This window comes from Notothenia rossii, assembly GCF_949606895.1.
Source record: "Notothenia rossii genome assembly, chromosome: 4".
NCBI classification, from domain to species: domain Eukaryota; kingdom Metazoa; phylum Chordata; class Actinopteri; order Perciformes; family Nototheniidae; genus Notothenia; species Notothenia rossii.
Window position 1 is genome coordinate 75,189,789 of NC_136902.1, and position 22,073 is coordinate 75,211,861.

At 41.4% G+C, this 22,073-nt stretch overlaps 3 protein-coding genes across 29 annotated transcripts; 1 reads left to right on the forward strand and 2 right to left on the reverse strand.

The window, feature by feature from the left end:
* Window positions 1-1,744: 1,744 nt before the first annotated feature.
* LOC307037455 (extracellular calcium-sensing receptor-like) lies at window positions 1,745-5,478 on the reverse strand (the record flags this gene model as incomplete). Its single annotated transcript, XM_079678339.1, has 6 exons — window positions 1,745-2,652; window positions 3,116-3,239; window positions 3,444-3,671; window positions 3,838-4,632; window positions 4,767-5,064; window positions 5,246-5,478. 6 exons carry the CDS (start codon window positions 5,476-5,478, stop codon window positions 1,745-1,747), a joined length of 2,586 nt encoding a protein of 861 aa, XP_079534465.1.
* A 1,688-nt stretch (window positions 5,479-7,166) lies between these two features.
* On the forward strand, window positions 7,167-13,632 carry LOC307037476 (uncharacterized protein; the record flags this gene model as incomplete). Its single annotated transcript, XM_079678365.1, has 4 exons — window positions 7,167-7,551; window positions 11,874-12,196; window positions 12,680-12,875; window positions 12,986-13,632. The coding sequence occupies exons 2-4, from the start codon at window positions 12,101-12,103 to the stop codon at window positions 13,630-13,632; spliced, it is 939 nt and encodes a 312-aa protein (XP_079534491.1). The 5' UTR covers window positions 7,167-7,551; window positions 11,874-12,100.
* On the reverse strand, window positions 12,257-21,784 carry LOC307037450 (extracellular calcium-sensing receptor-like; the record flags this gene model as incomplete). Of its 27 annotated transcripts, none has more annotated exons than XR_013807684.1 (8): window positions 12,257-13,999; window positions 14,099-14,154; window positions 14,542-16,045; window positions 17,283-17,406; window positions 17,611-17,838; window positions 18,008-18,802; window positions 18,938-19,235; window positions 19,417-19,649. XR_013807684.1 is itself a non-coding variant. In XM_079678331.1 (8 exons), 6 exons carry the CDS (start codon window positions 19,446-19,448, stop codon window positions 14,140-14,142), a joined length of 1,512 nt encoding a protein of 503 aa, XP_079534457.1. In that variant the 3' UTR covers window positions 12,257-13,587; window positions 14,099-14,139. The 27 variants fall into 27 exon arrangements, 6 of the variants coding, with proteins under 6 accessions (XP_079534457.1, XP_079534455.1, XP_079534456.1 ...); XR_013807685.1 differs by having other exon boundaries at window positions 12,257-14,017; XR_013807686.1 differs by having other exon boundaries at window positions 12,257-14,017; window positions 14,099-14,159.
* Window positions 21,785-22,073: the final 289 nt, after the last annotated feature.

The following is a 22,073-nucleotide window of genomic DNA, read 5'->3' on the forward strand; positions in this document are numbered from 1 at the left end:
CCAGGATAAATATGCAGCGTTCAAGGCTTTCCTGCTAAAGACTTTCGAGCTGTCACAGTCGGAACGGGCCCGACGCCTGCTCGCTATTCAAAGCCTGGGGGACAACAAGCCTTCTGACCACATGGAGATGATGCTCAGCCTGCTGGGTACGGAGGAACCTACTTTTTTGTTCATAGAACTGTTTCTTCGGCACATGCCGCCACATGTACAGACAGCACTCGCTAACACGGTCCTGGTCCTGGGTCGACTCGTGCGTGGCCTGTCAACGGGCCAAAGTCCACCGCCATACTAGGGCCCCTTTTTAACTTTATGCGGTTCCAGAGAGGAGGTTTGACAATGTCAATGTCGACCTTGTGGGTCCGCTTCCCCCCTCTCACGGTTTCAGCTACCTGTTTACGATGCTGGACAGGACGACCCGCTGGCCCGAGGCCGTTCCCCTCGCCTCGACGTCAGCTTCCGACGTCGCCCGCGCTTTCATCGGCACGTGGGTGGCGCGCTTTGGGACCCCGTCTGACCTCTCCTCTGACCGCGGTTCTCAGTTCACCTCGGAGCTGTGGAACGCTGTTGCTGTGGGTTTGGGGGTCAAACTGCACTGCACCACCGCATATCACCCCCAGGCTAACGGATTGTGTGAGCGGTTTCACCGGTCCATGAAGGCGTCACTGCGTGCCGGCTTGACCGACGGCAACTGGGTGGATAAGCTCCCGTGGGTTATGCTCGGCCTCAGGTGTGCCCCCAAAGAAGACCTGCAGTCCTCGTCGGCGGAGCTTGTCTATGGCCAGACGCTACGGGTCCCCGGGGAATTCATTCCCACCGCCACTGTGCCCTGGTCTGCGGCCGGGCAGCGCTCCTCCCTGCTGGAGACCACCGGGACATTTGCGCCCTTCCCCACGTCGCAGCACAGCAACCCAGCTTTCCGGATATCCCCCGGATTACGGTCGGCGGATTTCGTTTTTATTCGCCACGACGCCCACCGCGGTCCCCTGCGGCCCCCTTACGACGGTCCGTTCAGATTCATACGTCACAAGGACAAGAGCCTGGTGGTGGACATTGGTTGCAGGCCTGAGACTGTGTCCGTTGATCGGATTAAGCCTGCTCACGTGGACGTTTCCAGGCAGTTGGAGTTGGCTCTGCCCTCACGTCGGGGCCGCCCTCCCATGGCCCGCCCCCCGCCCCCTGTGGGAAGCCCTCGCCCTCGTTGGCGCCTATGCCCCTGCACTCACCTGCGGCCCCGCCCTCCTCGGACCCTGTGGTCCGTACGCGCCATGGTCGGGTGGTACTTCCTCCAAGGCACGAGGATTTTGACTCTGGGTGAATACTGGGGGGGCTTGTGTGGTGATCGACATTATTCACCCGCGGATCTATGGGTTGGGGTATTTTTCTGGACGGGCATTTGAGTGAGCCGGACTTCCTGTTTCCGCCGGTCTTCGCTTCCCGGGCTTGAAGTGTTTACATGTGTTTGCAGATGCTTAATAAAAGTTTAGCTTGTACCTTTGATACCTCGCCTCCGACTCCCGTCTCTCTGCACCACAGAATAACAATTTCTGGCAATTAATCTGAAATCATATAGGAGATTGGTATTTTGGATCTGCATATCATTTTATTATTTTTTTATTTGCATATATACATATTGGTTTAAACTTGTATTCTATTAAAAGGAAATCTCCATATGCTAAGTTACACAGTAAAATAACTCACAGTTGGAAACAATAAAATAAACTAATGTAATTGTAGGGTTCCATAATTATTTTAGGGCTCCCTTTCCCATTATATATTTTTTTGTATTCCTCTCTGGTTTGAGTAAGATGATATAACATTTTGGGATGAAAATACAAAACAGCAGTCCAAAACTGGAGGACAGAATAGCAAATATCTCTACAGCAACACTAAACTTTCCAGGAGAGCTTACATACGCTGGGATGAAAGTGATCCATACAGCGCAGAATATCAGCATGCTAAATGTTATAAACTTGGCTTCATTAAAGTTATCAGGCAGTTTCCGAGCCAGAAAAGCAAGAATGAAACATAAAATGGCCAGTAGTCCTATGTACCCAAGTACAGACCAAAAGCCCAAAGCTGAGCCCAAAGCACACTCTAAGATTATTTTGTCTTTGAAGTCTTTAAAATTCTTAAAAGGAAAAGGAGGAGAAATTGTTAACCAGAGAATACATATCATTATTTGTATTAGAGTGAAACCCAGAACAGTTAGTTTCTGCTGGGCAGGCCCAAACCACTTTATCATATTACTGCCTGGAAGTGTAGCCCTGAAGGCCATTAGCACCACTATAGTTTTCCCCAGAACACAAGAGATACAGAGGACAAAGGTGATGCCGAATACTGTGTGTCGCAGCATGCACGACAAATCTGAGGGCCGACCGATGAAGGTCAGAGAACACAGGAAACACAGAGTCAAGGAGAAGAGCAGCAGGAAGCTCAGCTCAGAGTTGTTGGCCCTGACAATTGGAGTTTTCCTGTATCTGAAGAAAATCAATGCCACAACAGCTGTGATGCATGTTCCAAATAAGGATGCTGCAGTGAGCAGCGCTCCCATAATCTCTTCATATGATAGAAACTCTGCCTCCTTCTTTACACAGGCATCTCTTCTTTCATTTGACCAGAACTCAGGGTGACACCGCACACAGGTGACAGAATCTGAAGAAAATAAAATGTTGCAAACATTATGTATAATTCCTTTTTTTATTTTATGTATTTTTGTCCCTACGTTGCATCTTTTCTAAGCATAAAAGACAGTACAGCACATAAGAAGTATATACAATGTTTTGCTTATTTGTATAAACACACGTTCTTTGCAGGGATTTCTATGAATAATTAAATGATTTATTTTAGGTAGACTTGAAGTGGAAACATTTATTTTACATTGGTGCTTTGACATAATGCATTAATCCTTAGGAATACTTTTGCATATATTTATATAGCTGACTTCAGAATTCTGTCTCAGTATCTGTATATGTATCATTTGCAATGATTTGTTATGTTACGATATTGTGTTTTTTTTCTTCTTAAAGGACTACATGATTTTGAAATCCTCCCAAAACCCACTGCAATTTCTTAAAATGAACGATACATGTTTTGTCTTGCATTCATGTAACTACACCTGTAATGTTACTGATGTCTCCCTCTGCACATCTCATACAGTCATAGCAGCAGACAGGCATTCCTTTTTGGAGAACCTTGCGAGTTCCTGGAAGACATTTTTCACTGCAAACTGACACAGGCACCTGTGGGATCAAATCGACTATGAGAAGAAAGAAAAAGATTGACCTTCACTTTGATTAATGTGTTGCCTTTGCATATTTCTATTTAAAATGTTGATGCATAAAAACCATACATTATGACGTGCATGACGAACAGTGTCAATTTTATATTTATAATGAAACAAAAAAACTGTAATTAGCAACGACAGTGATCTTACAGTATTTTACCTGTTGGGAGTTCTGTGTCCAAGTTATAGACTCATTTTGAAGATGTAGCTGTTTGTTTTCAGGTAAAGATGCATCATAAAGGCCAACTGTGACAAACTCCACAATGTCATTTTCTCTTGGCTTCCAATTTATAATTTCATACTTTGCTGCTGGGTCTCCATTTTCATTGAAGTAAACCTCTTCTCCTTCCTTTGTTTTAAACTGAATAGTTCTTATGTGCTGTAAAATCTGAAAAACAAATATCCGTCAATGCAGAACATAATTTGAAGAATGTGTTGTGGTCCAAGTGTTTTAACAGCATGAGAGACAGCAAAAGTTTAATTTACGGGTTCCTTGTTGAAGTGATTTAATGTAAAAACTTCAGTAACATTGGTTGGTTGATCCATTTACTTACCGTAGATGGATCTAGCTGCACCTTGGTGTTACATGTTTTGTTACAGCTGAACATAAAATGAAGTGCGTGTGCCGCAGCATACACTCCTTTATAGACATTGTTAAAGATAGGCATCTGAGACATATCGGTGAAGCTGTTTTGCACTTCAGTCAAATCTTCACGTCCAGTACATTCTTTCTGATTTCTTGATGAAGACTTTGACTGCTTGAACTTACAATTAAATACCGTCTCATAATACGCTGTAAACATTTCATTACTAGATACATTGAGCGGCCTCACATCCAACATGAACTCCCTCATGCCACTGACATGTGCTTCGGGGAGGGACAGGCCTATAGCACCGTCTAGAATGTGATGCTTATCCACGGTTGCAGTTTGTGAATCAAAGATCCAGCTCTCAGAGCCTATCCACTGGTACCCAGTCAAGTTGTGGTGAGAAAGATGAAGTAGTATCACATCCAAATCCTTGTGGGAGAGGAAAGCAATGATCACCTTGGAAGTGGAAGCCTTGATAATGTCAATTATCTTTAGTATTTTGTCTGCTGGATCGGTTCTAAAGAAGGACACCGAGTACTCAAGACAGATGCCAAGCTGCTGGGCCGTTTCTGTGAATGTGGCCATACCGTTGTTTCCATAATCATCATTTGTTCTAATAGCTCCAACCCAAGTCCAACCAAAATGCTTAACCAGCTGTGCTAGGGCTCTGCTCTGGTAGTAGTCACTGGGTATTGTTCTGAGGAAGGATGGGTACTTGGATTTATCACTGAGACAGGCACAAGTAGCAAAGTGGCTGATCTAAATGAAAAAAACAAGTTATATCCCAACGTAAAGATTCAGGATATAAAGTAGTTATACAGCCAACTACAATCCCTTTTGCTATACATAGTTGCAATAGTTGAATATTAATAATATCCAACAATCTTACCCACCATTGGAATATGAAAGGGTCCGAGGGCAGTAGCCATAGCCATGCATGGAGAGGAAGCACTTTCTCCCATAATGGCCTGCACTTGGGCAGGTCTTGTACATGGTACTTCAGAGGGTTGTGATACGACTTCATTACCATTTGCAAAGGCCAATGCAACCCTCACACTTTTGGCAATTGAGCCACAGGAATCATAGATCCTATAGCCCAGAGAGATGCCAGGCAATATGTCTGTGCTGTTATTAATCTCCTCTACGGCAAAAAGCATAGCCTGGGCATACTGGATCCCTCTGAAATTCAAGCTTGATGCAAACAGTTAATAATAATCAGTTACGAAAGGTCCATGCAGTAGAAAGAGTGGCACAGTACATGGAAGTATTTCATGATCAAATCAAACACAACAGGAGTATATCCTCATTTAAATATTCAATGTTATACCCTTTCAGAGATCTGAAGCAAAATATTGATATGGTATACTGTTACCTGGTGCATTGCAGTGGCAGTGGTTTGTCCATGTAGGAATCCTGTCTGTTCTTCCAGCTGCTGTGGAAAGAGAAGATTCCCCCCAACATTATGTCCCCATCCTTAAACATCTGAGGGATCTCAGGGTCCCCTCTCTGTGTGCACACTGGCTCCTCAGCCTGAGAGAAAGATACCATCAGCAACAGATGTAAGAGTGCCCATCCCTGCTCCGGCCAACTCTGTGTGGATGACATACTATTTGAGTGAGACAAAACAATTCAGTGTCATCACATGAACCCCAATGCAAATTTAAATTGGGCACTTGTATTTATATATTTTGGAGAAACTTGGGAAAGAATAATGGAACATTGATGTTTTATCTCTGTGGACTTGGGGGCAAAGGAAGGAGGCGCCAAACAGGAAAAAGGTTATTTGCCTTACCAAACTTACTGGTACTTGTATGCTCTCGATTTATCTGCTAAAAAAACAACTATTTTTCAATTATTTCTCAAAAGATCATATCTTGAAACTTTTCCAACCCAAAATCCATGGCCTATTTCCAAGTTGCCTTTTAAAGTTTTGCCTAGTGCTAGTGGAGCACGCGCGTGAACTGCGAGCGCCGGTAATTCGCAGCGCCGGAACTGTGGCTCGCTTAATTTTGCCGCTTTTGCACATCAGATGAGGTCCCACGGAGTCTGCGTGATCTGCGTGTAGGGAGGGGCGGGCCTGGATGGTGTGTTTTAGGTTTGGCAGCTTCAACTTCAGTAAGCAGTTTTGTTTTTTAAGAAATCTACCTAAGGATTAGATATAAAATGCATAAATAAAAAAGCATAACATTGATCTAAGGAAAAGTGCAGAAGAGGAAGCCGATGGCCTCGGTAGCCATTCGAATCATGCCTTCTGCCATGCCTTCCCTGAGCCAGCTAGCCCACCTACTTTCTGACTGATCTTGTATTTTCTGAACCCTGTGAGCCTTCAGTCGACCTGTTGACCAGTAAGCCTGACATCCTTCGGCCATATCTCAACATGTCTCACCTTACCATTTGCAGGACGTTCGTCCTAGAAGAAAGCATTCACTGCGCCTTCTTTGCGGATGCACAGCCAGATGATCAGTAAGCCATCTACACTGACAGCCAGCCAGATCAGTCTTCATTGACACCTAAAATAAGATGACCATCTCGTCCAAATAATTGGTTAGCCTACCTGAGAGTTCCTGCACTGCTACTCTCAGTAGTTAAACAAATAGAGCATTATTAATTTGCTAATGCACTTACACGTCAAACATAGGAAGAACATTCAAAGGTCAGAGGGTTGCACACTTGTTATTCCTCCAAATGAAATAACTTTTATATAAACATGCACCAGTGACGAACCGTCAGGGCCTTCAAGGTATTCAGAGAATACCCTGGAACACTTAACCCAAAAAAGCGATTTAATTATATAAATAACACGTATGTAAAATGAATAAATTAGAATTGTATCTGTGTTGTTGATCTGTAATATTAAAGTGTTATGTTGATTTGTTTGTCCTTCTCGGACCAAGCACCACGCATTTCAGTGGTTTTGTGTTAGAAAAAAAAAGTAACCAATCAGATATTTTTCTGGGTCTCTGGGTAGAATATTCTTCAACCAAGGTATTCTATATCCTTGATAGAATGCCCTGGCCGTTGCACTGAATGAGAGCGTACCTTTGGATTGACAGTTTGATCAGCCAATCATATATTGATTTGCTGCATTTGGTCGTATTCTTTCAGAGTTTTCCTCGGTTCCAGGCATGGGCGCGGGAAGGGGGGTGCTGAGGGCGCTGCAGCACCCCCTAGCGGCAGGCAGTGGGTGCGGAGCTCCCCTGTCTGAATTATTATTTGACGGTTATTGCTGCTCCCGCTGTGCATAATCTAAATTCCACATTGTTGGTAAAATAAGAATTTTGGCCTGCCCAGAATGTTTTTTCTGTAGCCCCGGACAATTCTACCTCAATAATATAATACATTAACCGTGCTTTACGTGAACCTCATCAAGACACTAGAAAGGACGGCAGGACTGTAATTTCCCGTGTTCAGTGAATGCAACAGAGGCAAGACACCAGACCAATCAGAGAGTTGCATGGAAATAAAAGTGTGCTTGTGTCATTCAAGCTCGCGGCTCTGTGTGTGTGTGGAAATAGCGCATTTAGTGTGTGTGAGAGAGGGGAGAGAGAGAGGGACCGGTGCCAGCAGCAGGGACCGTGTTGTTAGCATCTGGTTAGCTAGCTGTACTAACGGACATACGGAGCTGTTTGTTCCACAACAAGCTGGAGGAGAGCTCTCCTCTCAGACTGAGAGGCTCAGGTGAGCTAAAGGACTCTCTGAGTGTTTAGATAGTTAACTTTAGTCTAAGTTATCTCAGTGGGTCTCACCTTCATATGATCATTATAGTTTAAAAAAAAAAAAAGAGAATAAAGGAAAAACAGTTATAAAATATGGCAGTAAAACAAGAATACAGTTTGAAAGGGGAGTGATTTGTAAAATATCCATAAAGAAAAAGAACATCTGCTTACAGTTGTGTTTCATCTGGGTGTTGAGAGATGTATCCATAGATCTCTTAATGTTGCTCTCAAAGTGCACCAGATTGATGCTTTTAACTTCAATATTTAAAAAAAATCTTCCCGGGGGAGCATCCCCCCGGACCCCCCTAGAGGAGGTGAGGTCCGCTCCCCACTCGTAAAAAATAGCACTTTACCCCTGCCTATATGCCGTGAGCTGATTATCGAGCCTTCATTGTAACAGTAGCGGGTTTACTGTGTGTTTGCGTGAGGGGAGTTTTTTTGTGCGTGCTCTATAGTGCCCGTAATAGTGTTCACTGGAGTCCAGCACCTCAGCACCCCCACTCAAAATACCTTCCCTCGCCTCTGGTTCCAGGGTATTCTAGAAGGCCCGGTAGTTCACTGGCTCGAGACGGAGGATCTAGATAAATGCCACGAAGCAATTAATTTGCCGTTTTATTGTTTTTAACGTTGAAATGGCAAGTGCAACAGGTGAAGATGATGTTGTTGCGGAATTGTTGTGAGTACCCTTTTCAAGACGACAATTCAGTGAAAAGACGGACAGTATAATGGCGCGGGGCGCGGCAGCAGAGGGTGTGTGTGTGTCTACAGAAGGTCCAGTTGTGATAGACACGGTTCAATACTGACATGCACACATTGTGAAACATTACCAATACTATAACGTTGGTCAATGTTCCATCACTTTTATTTTTCACTTGTATCTTATTGTGAAGTTCCTGTCAAAGCCTAACAGTGTGGTCTGGAATGATTTGATATCTAACTTAATTGCTTCCAAAGGTTTAAAAACATAAGCATATAAACTTAAAGTATGAGTCTTTCTTTCTTTACTCAGGGGTAGAAAGTTTTATATCGAAAGTCAACATCATGGTCAAATCCTCCAGGGCACAATTATGATTATCATGATGCAACAGGCCTGAGGGGAAGTTGCCATTATAGGCAGAGGGGACAGGTGTGGCGGCAGGCTGGGGACACTGAACTACAGAGGAAGTTTGTTAGTTTGTTAAAGTGCTTCGAGTGGAAATAGCCTGAGGTTGGTCTGAAGCAAATTAGACACCAGTGCCAGTGCAGCTCTCAGTATGTCCATAGTTCCACAGTTATGATAGATACTGTAGCCAAGTTTAACTTTCGGGAGCATGTCAGAATTGTTGTTGTTCTCATTGATAGCAAAAATCAATGCTTGAGGACATTTGAATTCTCAAAAATTGAAACTAGGGTATTGTGAAAAATAGAACAAAATAATAAATTTGTGTTAAGTCTCAAATACAGTACAATGAACCAACCCGGTATCACGGCAAAACGTGAACATGTGACGATTTACCATGCTGGGAGACGTGAAGATGTCAACATTTCGTCCCTTCAAACGTGACAGTTACACAGTATTGTTAACCCATGTTAACCAGTGGAGAAATACCCGGAAATGCCAAGCAAATGCTACCCCGACGGTCGGTTGTTATTGTCAATATTAATATAATAATGATTTATTTTTTAATAGTTACACTCGATTACACCGATTTTCTTGTTGCCCCAGCTGGTCGACACCTCTTTTAACAGAAACAAAGGCTACATTAATGTATTAAATCAATGTTAATCCATGCGTGTGGATGTGGGATTAACGGACGTGAGGTTGTGCGATTGCGTTGCCAGGCAACTGCTTCGGTTCATGTTAATTTACAAACTCTTCAACTACAACCGTAGTTATATTTAAAAACATGTTAGAAGCCTCAAGAAATACTTTAATGTAAATTAAAATGTAAATGTGAAGGAATGTGTGTATAACAAAATACTTCCATCATAAACGAAACCGGAAACAGGCAAGATCCTCAGCTCGATGATTTTGGATGGTTTAGCCGCAATGCATGCTGGGACTTGGTGTTTATGCGATGTGAAATCCGAAAACATTTTTTAAAAATAAAATAATACTTTATTCCGACTGTGCTTGTCTTTCTCTTTGAAAGTCATCACATAACGGCATTGTATTGCATGGTTCGGCTGCATTACATATTACATATCTGCCGTAATTCTCTAAGAGCCCTGCTGAGAAGACTTCTCGACAAACAGGAGAACTGCCGCCAAAACTGAAATGACGTGGATAATAAATATATAAGCAATTAAACAACATCTTACATTTCTTTTCACACAATACGTCTCCTTGCAATATCAACAGTAATTCGGCTGACTTTCATATTTGATCCAATTGGTAGATAGGCTGTATTTACACCATAATGGTGCACAGCTGATAGAAAGGGACACCTGGTGGTTAAAGCACGTTATTGAATTTTAAAATTGTATTATTATATATTAATATGAGGGTGTGCAAAACAGACAAACTAATAAGGCTTGATTTAAACATTAATGAATACTTTAGGTTAAGGTCTTCTTTTGAATAAGAAGCTTTGGGTGTATAGAAGAAGAATATTGAGGGATGAAACCTTCTTTAATGGTCACACATGCAGAGCACACAGCACACAGAGTGACATTTGTATCTACAGATAAATATTAAGCCTGACAAAGTACTTAACGTCTAATATATTGCTTTCCTGCAATGTTAACTATGTTTAAGCACTTATTTGAACTGATATTATACGTACTCTTATAAGATGTATGTAGATAGTATAATAAATGTGCAGAATATGACAGTTTAATGGTGGAGGTATACACACATATTGATAAATGTCTTGTAATGCACTGTTGAGGAACCTGCGATAACATCACATCGCAGACACACCAAATCCAAGCGTGCATTGCGGCTAAACCATCGAGCTGAGGATCTTGCCTGCGTCTGTTTCCGGTTTTGTTTATGAAGGATATATTTATTTTCATACACACATTCCTTCACATTTACATTTTAATTTACATTAAAGTATTTTGTGAGGCCTTTATAAAATGTTTTTAAATATAACTACGGTTGTAGTTGAAGAGTTTGTCAATTAAAATGAACCGAAGCAGGCCTGGCAACGCAATCGCACAACATCAAGTTAGTTAATTCCACATCCACACGCATGGATTAACATCAATTTAATACATTAATGTAGCCTTTGTTTCTGCTAAAAGAGGTGTCGACCAGCTGGGGCAACACGAAAATCGGTGTAATCGAGTGTGACTATTAAAAAATAAATCATTATTATATTAATATTGACAATAACAACCGACCGTCGGGGTAGCATTTACTCGGCATTTCCGGCTATTTCTCCACTGGTTAACATGGGTTAACAATACCGTGTAACTGTCACGTTTGAAGGGACGAAATCATGACTTCTTCACGTCTCCCAGCATTGTAAATTGTCACATGTTCATGTCTTGCCGTGATACCGCGTTGCAATGAACATACAACGTTGAAAATCTGCCTAACAATCCATAGTTTTTACATTTCCGTACTCCTGGAATTTTCTGAAATGTGTTAATTACGTAATCCTGCCTTGTGCAGAAGGAAAAAATGCCTCCAATAACAAGGTCACCATCTTGGAACAGTTCAGGTGGTTGTGCTGAGTCTTGCAGTCGGTACACAGAGTCCCTCTTCCCCATTAGCAGAACCCAGCGCCATATAGATAGAAGAGTTACGACAACGGAAGTCCAAAAACGGTTATCGTCACGTGGTTCATGTAGACGAGGATCGTTCCCCGGAAGTTCATGGCGGGCAATGTGAATGCATTGATAACAGGAGATAGAACTACGATTTTTGGTAATTATTAGTGAATAAAGGTTTTGATTTGCAATATTTATACAACAAATCGATATGTGTATGTATTTACATCAATATGTTTTAAAAAATAAAATTGAATTTGCTAATATTAATTGATAATATTAGGATTAGTGTGAACAACTAGTTTACATGTTAGGCTAACAGTGCCTTGGTTAAAGAGCCTGTTGCTATTTATAGCTTTGAATTCTTTAAAACCAATATTATCTTCTTAAACTTGTATGGTAGTCAGGAGCATCACTTTCTAATGTTTATTGATATATTTAGAAGGAGGGGATCTAAAAGAATGCTTCAAAATGTAGATTAGATTAATTTCTACCATTTTCTTAAATTCATGGTGTTTCAGTAATCCAATGGTAATTGAGGACACAAGTTATCTAAATGACTAATGTCATCTTTATGGCTTTCAGAAAGGACAGGAGACTTACAGGTGACTATCAAAGGACTAGCAGCAGCAGGAGCAGCATGAAGATGATGATGTTAAATGTGTTGTTTTAGGAACATCCATTGCAAATACATGGAATTCAATAAACATTGAATAGCATATCATGCAGTTTGTCTGTGCCTTTTCCTCCGTGTTGTCCTGGTTTGCTGTGCTGCCTGGGGATGCTCAAATCGCTCCGAGAAAGGAGTACGAATGTACGGCTTCCCCACTGACACAGAGCGGAGGAAAAAATGGCTGGCTCAAGTCAGCAGGAGCAATTTCACGACCAAAAGCAAAAAAATATGTGAGGTAATTATATACAAACACTGCATTTGCACTTTTTCACAAAACGAAAACCACACCATTGGGAAAGCTTAATGTTTTGTTTAATACAAAAACACAGGGAAAGGCTTGAAAAACACTGAGAGTTGAGACTCAGGGTGCAGGGTGAGGGTCTCACTGCAGGTATTCAGGCTCCATTGAATCCCCCTCTGGTTCTTGTGCTGAAAGAGGGAGTAACAGACAGGAGAAAGGGTTATACACACCTATATAGCACACCTATTGGAGGGGAAATTGCCTTGGGGAGATAAGGTGTGGTCTTTGTTCCCAACTGAAGTTATGGAACTTTATTATTTGTGAGTTTAACAAAGTATGACAAATGGCATCAGTAACAGATGTGATATGAATTTCTATAAAGTTGTCTCACATTCTTGGTCATATTTTATATACAGTAGGCTATATGTACAAAACTGAGTTGTTCTGTGTGTGAAGTAACCTCAAGTCAATCCGCAGGCACATTTTGATGCAGACCAGTTTGTCAAGACAAAAAAGGGAAAGACTAGGCTGAGAGCAGAGGCTATACCCACCATCTTCGTGCATCGCCCTGTGGTCAAAAAGAGAAGGGCCCCTGCACCACGATTCACCCCGGGACCTGTATCTAAAAAGCCCATAGCTCATGATCACAGCTATAGTGTGAAAGGTGACACAGGTATAATAAGTATGAACTCTTAGTAACAAAAGTAATATTTCTTATTGTTAAGTGGTATAATATTTTAAATGTTCGAAAATTTAAAGTGCCATGTCTTCTACTTACATTAGTCTCAAAGATTGAGGGAAGAAGGGATGATGACACTGAGAGAAAGGAAAGTGAGGGTGAAGAAAGAGAGGACATGGCTAGTGAGGAGAGACAGGGAGGGCGGACACCACCCACTCAGCCAGCAGCCAGCCAGCATACGAGGGAACCAGCAGCCAGTCAGCATACAAGGGAACCACCAGCCAGTCAGCATACAAGGGAACCAGCAGCCAGTCAGCATACGAGGGAACCAGCAGCCAGTCAGCATACAAGGGAACCAGCAGCCAGTCAGCATACGAGGGAACCAGCAGCCAGTCAAACAGATCTATTAAAAAAATTAAAGAGAAAATTAAAGAGCCAAGAAGGAATCACCAAAAAAGCAAAAGCTTCACTAAGAAAAATCAGGAAGGAAAATGCAGCTCTCAAGAAAAAAATAAAAATTAGGGACAAGAAATATAAGAAAACGTTTTCAAAAGACCAACTTAAGGCATTAGGCAGACTCACCACAAAGGGGATGAAATGGAACAATGAGACAATTAAGAACGCTTTAAAAATTCGCTTTGCGTGCGGACCAACGGGTTACAAAACTCTGCAGGAATTGCAGATTCCCCTTCCAGGAATAAGGACACTGCAAAGAAGGATGCAATGTATTACGTTTGGGCCTGGTGTGTAACAGCTAACATCACTGCCCCTCCACCCGTAACATCACTGCCCTCCACCTGCCAGCACCCAGCCAGAGGAGCGCAAACAACAAAAACAAGCAAGGTGTCCCGTCATGTACCTGGAAGTTTGGGTTGGCAAAATGGAGTAAGAGAGGGACTTGAAAAACCTTGGTGGCTCTCTACTCATGTTCTTACAGTTGTCTTGGTTACAGCTCTCAAGTTTTTTTTTGTGCCATTTCCACATCTTTAGAAAATATGAAATAAAAAATTGAAGTGAAATCAACCTCTTCTCTGGAGAACAAACTTTGATTTCTCTGTCTTGTGAGTTTGCAGTCTTGCAGTTTTGCTCCTCCACCTGTAACATCACTGCCCCTCCACCTGCCATACAGTAGGTTACTAACAAGATTACTTATATAATACAGTGATAAATACATGTTTAGTATGCTTACTTATATAAAACAGTAGTATTAAACTTACCTTGTGTTTTCACTCTCACTTAAGTCCCTCTCCCTTTGCCATCAATCCAAAATCAGCTGAGCTGCAACATTATACAGACAGGTAATAATCAACATAATCACAAGGACACAATATGGCTCTGCTAAAAACACTCACTCTTACACGCACCAAAGTTATATTTATCAAATATTTAACTCCCTCCACCCACGCATACAATCCCGTTTAGAAGCCCCTCTTCTCTAATTCAACAACGTTGGACGAAATGACATTAAGAGAACGGAATTTACAATTAAAAGGCTGTTCAACGTGTGTGGCTAACTTGATCCGGTATCCTAGCTTTATATGTTATCTGTAAACGTTCCCTAAATCTATTAATTTAGTGATAATCCACTGACATCCTTTAATACACATGTTAATTTGAATCAGATGTACTGATAATATCCGCAATATAAATCTTTAAACACCTTTAAAAGTCTGTCACGAACGGTCTATTATGCTGCAACTCTACAGCTCTGCTAGCCTTGGCGCTAACTTCCGGGGAACGATTAAAAGACTCCACGATCCGCCATTGCTGTAAAAAAGTGGTCCATTGGAGTGAACAGAGATGACGTAACTCTCAGTCTATATGGCGCTGGCAGAACCAAAAGGAGCGGCCTCAGTAAGGACATGGCGGTGCTCTTCAGGTCACGCCAATCTGCTTGAGATCTCATGACACCCCTTTATACACAATCAATAACAAGAAGGGCATTTTCCTGCTTGAAAAGAAGCCTCAGGAGACGAGATGAAATTTAAGTTTAGTCAAATGTTTTATGCGAGACAATTTTGATTTTATTATTTGAATAACAATTTCTGGCAATTAATCTGAAATCACATAGGAGATTGGTATTTTGGGTCTGCATATAATTGTATTATTTTTGTATTTGCATATATACATATTGGTTGAAATAATTGTACATAGCATTCTATTAAAAGGAGTCATCTCAATATGCTACGTTACACATTAAAATAACTCACAGTTGGAAACATTAAAATAAACAAATATAATTGTAGGGTTCCATAATTATTTTAGGGCTCCCTTTCCCATTATATATTTTTTTGTATTCCTCTCTGGTTTGAGTAAGATGATATAACATTTTGGGATGAAAATACAAAACAGCAGTCCAAAACTGGAGGACAGAATAGCAAATATCTCTACAGCAACACTAAACTTTCCAGGAGAGCTTACATACGCTGGGATGAAAGTGATCCATACAGCGCAGAATATCAGCATGCTAAAGGTTATAAACTTGGCTTCATTAAAGTTATCAGGCAGATTCCGAGCCAGAAAAGCAAGAATGAAACATAAAATGGCCAGTAGTCCTATGTACCCAAGTACAGACCAAAAGCCCAAAGCTGAGCCCAAAGCACACTCTAAGATTATTTTGTCTTTGAAGTCTTTAAAATTCTTAAAAGGAAAAGGAGGAGAAATTGTTAACCAGAGGATACATATCATTACTTGTATTAGAGTGAAACCCAGAACAGTTAGTTTCTGCTGGGCAGGCCCAAACCACTTCATCATATTACTGCCTGGAAGTGTAGCCCTGAAGGCCATTAGCACCACTATAGTTTTCCCCAGAACACAAGAGATACAGAGGACAAAGGTGATGCCGAATGCTGTGTGTCGCAGCATGCAGGACCAATCTGAGGGCCGACCGATGAAGGTCAGAGAACACAGGAAACACAGAGTCAAGGAGAAGAGCAGCAGGAAGCTCAGCTCAGAGTTGTTAGCCCTGACAATTGGAGTTTTCCTGTATCTGAAGAAAATCAATGCCACAACAGCTGTGATGCATGTTCCAAATAAGGATGCTGCAGTGAGCAGCGCTCCCATAATCTCTCCATATGACAGAAACTCTGCCTCCTTCTTTACACAGGCATCTCTTCTTTCATTTGACCAGAACTCGGGGTGACACCGCACACAGGTGACAGAATCTTAAAAAAAAAATGTGGTAAACATTATGAATAATTCTTTTTTAATGTTGTATTTGTCCCTACGTTGGATATTTTCTAAACATAAGACAGTACAGCACATAATAAGTATATCCAATGTTTTGCTTATTTGTACAATCACAAGTTATTCCCAGGGATTTCTATGAATAATGAAATGATTTATTTTTAGACTTGAATTAGAAACATTTATTTTCCATTGGTGCTTTGACATAATGCATTAATCCTTAGTAAGACTTTTGCATATATTTATATAGCTGACTTCAGAATTCTGTCTCAGTATCTGTATATGTATCATTTGCAATTATTTGTTATGTAAGGGATAATGTGCTGTGGCGCGGTCATTATGGGGAAAAGAACACCGACAGGCTGATCAGGAGCCCGACGCGAAGCGGAGGGATCTAGATCGGCATGAAGGTGTTCTTTTCCCCATAATGACCAAGTCGCTGCACATTATCCCGCTTATTACATGGCCACATTCTCAACAAAGTACTGTTTTGACTCCCAATATTAATTGAAATGCTTTTGTGGATTTAGAAAATGATTTTATTGATTTAAAAATAGTTGTATGTAGGCTATTGATTTAAATTGACATGCATCCACTAAGACAAATAGTCCTTTGTTACCGTTTGAACTAACGTAGCAACGGCAGGAACTGCTTCGATAGCGTTTTTGAGGAGCTTTTTGATTACAGATTTGAAAACATCGCTGCTTGCTTTAAAAGTAGCAAAATTCATAATGTCAAACCTTGGAAAGTATCTAGATATCCCTGCCCTAATGCCAAAGTAACTGGCAACTGAATATGTGTCGCCGTTTGATGTCTATGTCTGGACCGCTGCGTAAGGGAGGATTTCTGCCCGTTACTTCTCCGCTGTTTTCTTGTCGCTCTTGTCTTGTCAGTTAGAAAAGCAAACTGCATGCAGTTTGCTTTTCAGCCAAACTGTATACAGTTAAATCGAACGGACTTGTTTGTGCAGATGTGAGCGTCCTTAACAACGGTCAATAAGTGCTTGACAGCGGTCTGTCTGTTCGGTATTAACAACGTGTCACATGTTCTGAATTGACCAATCAGAATCGAGTATTCAACTAAGCCATGTAATAAGTAACGATATTGTGTTTTTTTCTTCTTAAAGGACTGCATGGTTTTGAAATCCCCCAAAAACCCACTGCAATTTCTTAAAATGAACAACACATGTTTTGTCTTGCATTCATGTAACTACACCTGTAATGTTGCTGATGTCTCCCTCTGCACATCTTATACAGTCATAGCAGCAGACAGGCATTCCTTTTTGGAGAACCTTGCGAGTTCCTGGAAGACATTTTTCACTGCAAACTGACACAGGCACCTGTGGGATCAAATCGACTATGAGAAGAAAGAAAAAGATTGGCCTTCACTTTGATTAATGTGTTGCCTTTGCATATTTCTATTTAAAATGTTTATGCATAACAAACACACATTATGACGTGCATGACTAACAGTGTCAATTTCATATTTATAATGAAACAAAAAGAATGTAATTAGCAACGACAGTGATCTTACAGTATTTTACCTGTTGGGAGTTCTGTGTCCAAGTTATAGACTCATTTTGCAGATGTAGCTGTTTGTTTGCAGGTAAAGATGCATCATAAAGGCCAACTGTGACAAACTCCACAATGTCATTTTCTCTTGGCTTCCAATTTATAATTTCATACTTTGCTGCTGGGTCTCCATTTTCATTGAAGTAAACCTCTTCTCCTTCCTTTGTTTTAAACTGAATAGTTCTTAAGTGCTGTAAAATCTGAAAAACAGATATCTGTCAATGCAGAACATAATTTGAAGAATGTGTTGTGGTCCAAGTGTTTTAACAGCATGATAGACAGCAAAAGTTTAATTTACGTTATTGTAAACATGTTCCTTGTTGATGTGATTTGATGTAAAAACTTCAGTAACATTGGTGTTCAACTCACCGTAAATGGATCTAGCTGCACCTTGGTGTTACATGTTTTGTTACAGCTGAGGATCAAATGAAGTGCGTGGGCCGCAGCATACACTCCTTTATAGACATTGTTAAAGATAGGCATCAGAGACATATCGGTGAAGCTGTTTTGCACTTCAGTCAAATCTTCACGTCCAGTACATTCTTTCTGATTTCTTGATGAAGACTTTGACTGCTTGAACTTACAACTAAATAACGTCTCATAAAACGTTGTAAACAATTCATTACTAGATACATTGAGCGGCCTCACATCCAACATGAACTCCCTCATGCCACTGACATGTGCTTTGGGGATGGACAGGCCTATAGCACCGTCTAAAATGTGACGCTTATCCAAGGCTGCAATTTGTGAATCAAAGATCCAGCTCTCAGAGCCTATCCACTGGTACCCAGTCAAGTTGTGGTGAGAAAATGCATGTATTATCACATCCAAATCCTTGTGGGAAAGGAAAGCAATGATCACATTGGAAGTGGAAGCCTTGATAATGTCAATTATCTTTTGTATTTTGTCTGGTGGATCGGTTCTAAAGAAGGACACCGAGTACTCAAGACAGATGCCAAGCTGCTGGGCCGTTTCTGTGAATGTGGCCATACCGTTGTTTCCATAATCATTATTTGTTCTAATAGCTCCAACCCAAGTCCAACTAAAATGCTTAACCAGCTGTGCCAGGCCTCTGCTCTGGTAGTAGTCACTGGGTATTGTTCTGAGGAAGGATGGGTACTTGGATTTATCACTGAGACAGGCACAAGTAGCAAAGTGGCTGATCTAAAACAAAAAAAACAAGTTATATCCCAACGTAAAGATTCAGGATATAAAGTAGTTATACAGCCAACTACAATCCCTTTTGCTATACATAGTTGCAATAGTTGAATATTAATAATAACCAACAATCTTACCCACCATTGGAATATGAAAGGGTCCGATGGCAGTAGCCATAGCCATGCAGGGAGAGGAAGAAGTTTCTCCCATAATGGCCTGCACTTGGGCAGGTCTTGTACATGGTACTTCAGAAGGTTGTGATACAACTTCATTACCATTTGCAAAGGCCAATGCAACCCTCACACTTTTGGCAATTGAGCCACAGGAATCATAGATCCTATAGCCCAGAGAGATGCCAGGCAATAGGTCTGTGCTGTTATTAATCTCCTCTACGGCAAATAGCATAGCCTGGGCAAACTGGAACCCTCTGAAATTCAAGCTTGATGCAAACAGTTAATAATAATTAGTTACAAAAGGTCCATCCAGTAGAAAGAGTGACACAGTACATGGAAGTTTTTGATGATAAAATCAAACACAACAGGAGTATATCCTCATTTAAATATTCAATGTTATACCCTTTCAGAAATCTGAAGCAAAATATTGATATGGTATACTGTTACCTGGTGCATTGCAGTGGCAGTGGTTTGTCCATGTATGAATCCCGTCTGTTCTTCCAGCTGCTGTGGAAAGAGAAGATTCCCCCCAACATTATGTCCCCATCCTTAAACATCTGAGGGATCTCAGGGTCCCCTCTCTGTGTGCACACTGGCTCCTCAGCCTGAGAGAAAGATGCCATCAGCAACAGATGTAAGAGTGCCCATCCCTGCTCCGGCCACCTCTGTGTGTATGACATACTGTTTGAGTGAGCCAACACAATTCAGTGGCATCACATGAACCCCAATGTAAATTTAAATTGGGCACTTGTATTTATATATTTTGGAGAAACTTGGGAAAGAAAAATGGAACATTGATGTTTTATCTCTGTGGACTTGGGGGCAAAGGAAGGAGGCGCCAAACAGGAAAAGGGTTATTTGCCTTACCAAACGTACTGGTACTTGTGTGCTCTCGATTTATCTGCTAAAAAAACAACTATTATTCAATTATTTCTCAAAAGATCCTATCTTGAAACTTCTCTAACCAAAAATCCATGGAATTATTTCCAAGTTGCCTTTTATAGTTGAAGCCAGCTAGTGCTAGTGGAGCATGCGCGTGAACTGTGAGCGCAGGAGCCTCGCTGCGCCAGAACTTTGGCGAGCTTAATTGCGCCGCTTTTGTGCTTCAGATGAGGCCCCACGCAGTCTGCGTGATCTCCTTGTAGGGAGGGGCGGGCCTGGATGGTATGTTTTAGGTTTGGCAGCTTCAACTTCAGTAAGCAGTTTTGGTTTTTAAGAAATCTACCTAAGGATTAGATATAAAATGCATAAATAAAAAAGCATAACATTGATCTCAGGAAATGTGCAGTAGAGGAAGCCGATGGCCTCGGTAGCCATTCGGATCATGCCTTCTGCCATGCCTTCCCTGGGCCAGCTAGCCCACCTACTTGCTGACTGATCTTGTATTTTCTGAACAATGCGAGCCTTCAGTCGACCTGTTGACCAGTAAGCCTGAAATCCTTCGGCCATGTCTCAACATGTCTAATCTTGCCATTTGCAGGACGTTCTTCATAGAAGAAAGCATTCACCGTGCCATCTTTGCGGATGCCCAGATCATCAGTAAGCCATCTACACTGCCAGCCAGCCAGATCAGTCTTCATTGTCACCTAAAATAAGATGACCATCTCGTCCAAATCATCGGTTAGCCTACCTGAGAGTTCCTGCACTGCTACTCTCAGTAGTTAAACAAATAGAGCATTATTAATTTGCTAATGCACTTACACGTCAAACATAGGAAGAACATTCAAAGGTCAGAGGGTTGCACACTTTTTATTGCTCCAAATGAAATAACTTTTATATAAACATGCACCAGTGACGAACCGTCAGGGCCTTCAAGGTACTCAGAGAATACCCTGGAACACTTAACCCAAAAAAATCGATTTAATTATATAAATAACATACGTAAAATGAATAAATTAGAATCATATCTGTGTTGTTGATCTGTAATATTACAGTGTTATGTTGATTTGTTTGTCCTTCTCGGTCCATGAACTACGCATTTCATTGGTTTTGTGTTAGAAAAAAAAAGTAACCAATCAGACAGAGGCGCGGGAAGGTATTTTGAGTGGGGGTGCGGAGGTGCTGGACTCCAGTGAACAGTATTACGGGCACCATAGAGCACGCACAAAAAAACTCCCCACACGCAAACACACAGTAAACCCGCGACTGTTACAATGAAGGCTCGATAATCAGCTCACGGCATATAGGCAGGGGTAAAGTGCTATTTTTTACGAGTGGGGAGCGGACCTCACCTCCTCTAGGGGGGTCCGGGGGGATGCTCCCCCGGGAAGATTTTTTTTAAATATTGAAGTTAAAAGCATCAATCTGGTGCACTTTGAGAGCAACATTAAGAGATCTATGGATACATCTCTCAACACCCAGATGAAACACAACTGTAAGCAGATGTTCTTTTTCTTTATGGATATTTTACAAATCACTCCCCTTTCAAACTGTATTCTTGTTTTACTGCCATATAGTATTTCATAACTGTTTTTCCTTTATTCTCTTATTTTTTTTATAACTATAATGATCATGTGAGGGTGTGCCGCGGAAATAATCTTTTGAATATTTTTTGACCAAACCGTTTGAGACCCACTGAGATAACTTAGACTAAAGTTAACTATCTAAACACTCAGAGAGTCCTTTAGCTCACCTGAGCGTCTCAGTCTGAGAGGAGAGCTCTCCTCCAGCTTGTTGTGGAACAAACAGCTCCGTATGTCCGTTAGTGCAGCTAGCTAACCAGATGCTAACAACACGATCCCTGCTGCTGGCACCGGTCCCTCTCTCTCTCCCCCTCTCTCACACACACTAAATGCGCTATTTCCGCACACACACAGAGCCGCGAGCTTGAATGACACAAGTGTAACCGGCTGTGTCTGACTCTGCGTTGTGTTGTGTAGAAAGACGACGACCCAGACGTGTAGCTTCATTCAGGAATGTACATTTATTTTCACTCCTGACGAAACAGCGACAGAAAGAAAACATTTCTCCAGTCAGTACTCTCTTTAACGTGCCCCTCTCCCACAGAGATCAGTATCAAAAGGGCATAACGTAAAAAGTAACACAACATACCTGACGAAACAGCGACAGAAAGAAAACATTTCTCCAGTCAGTACTCTCTTTAA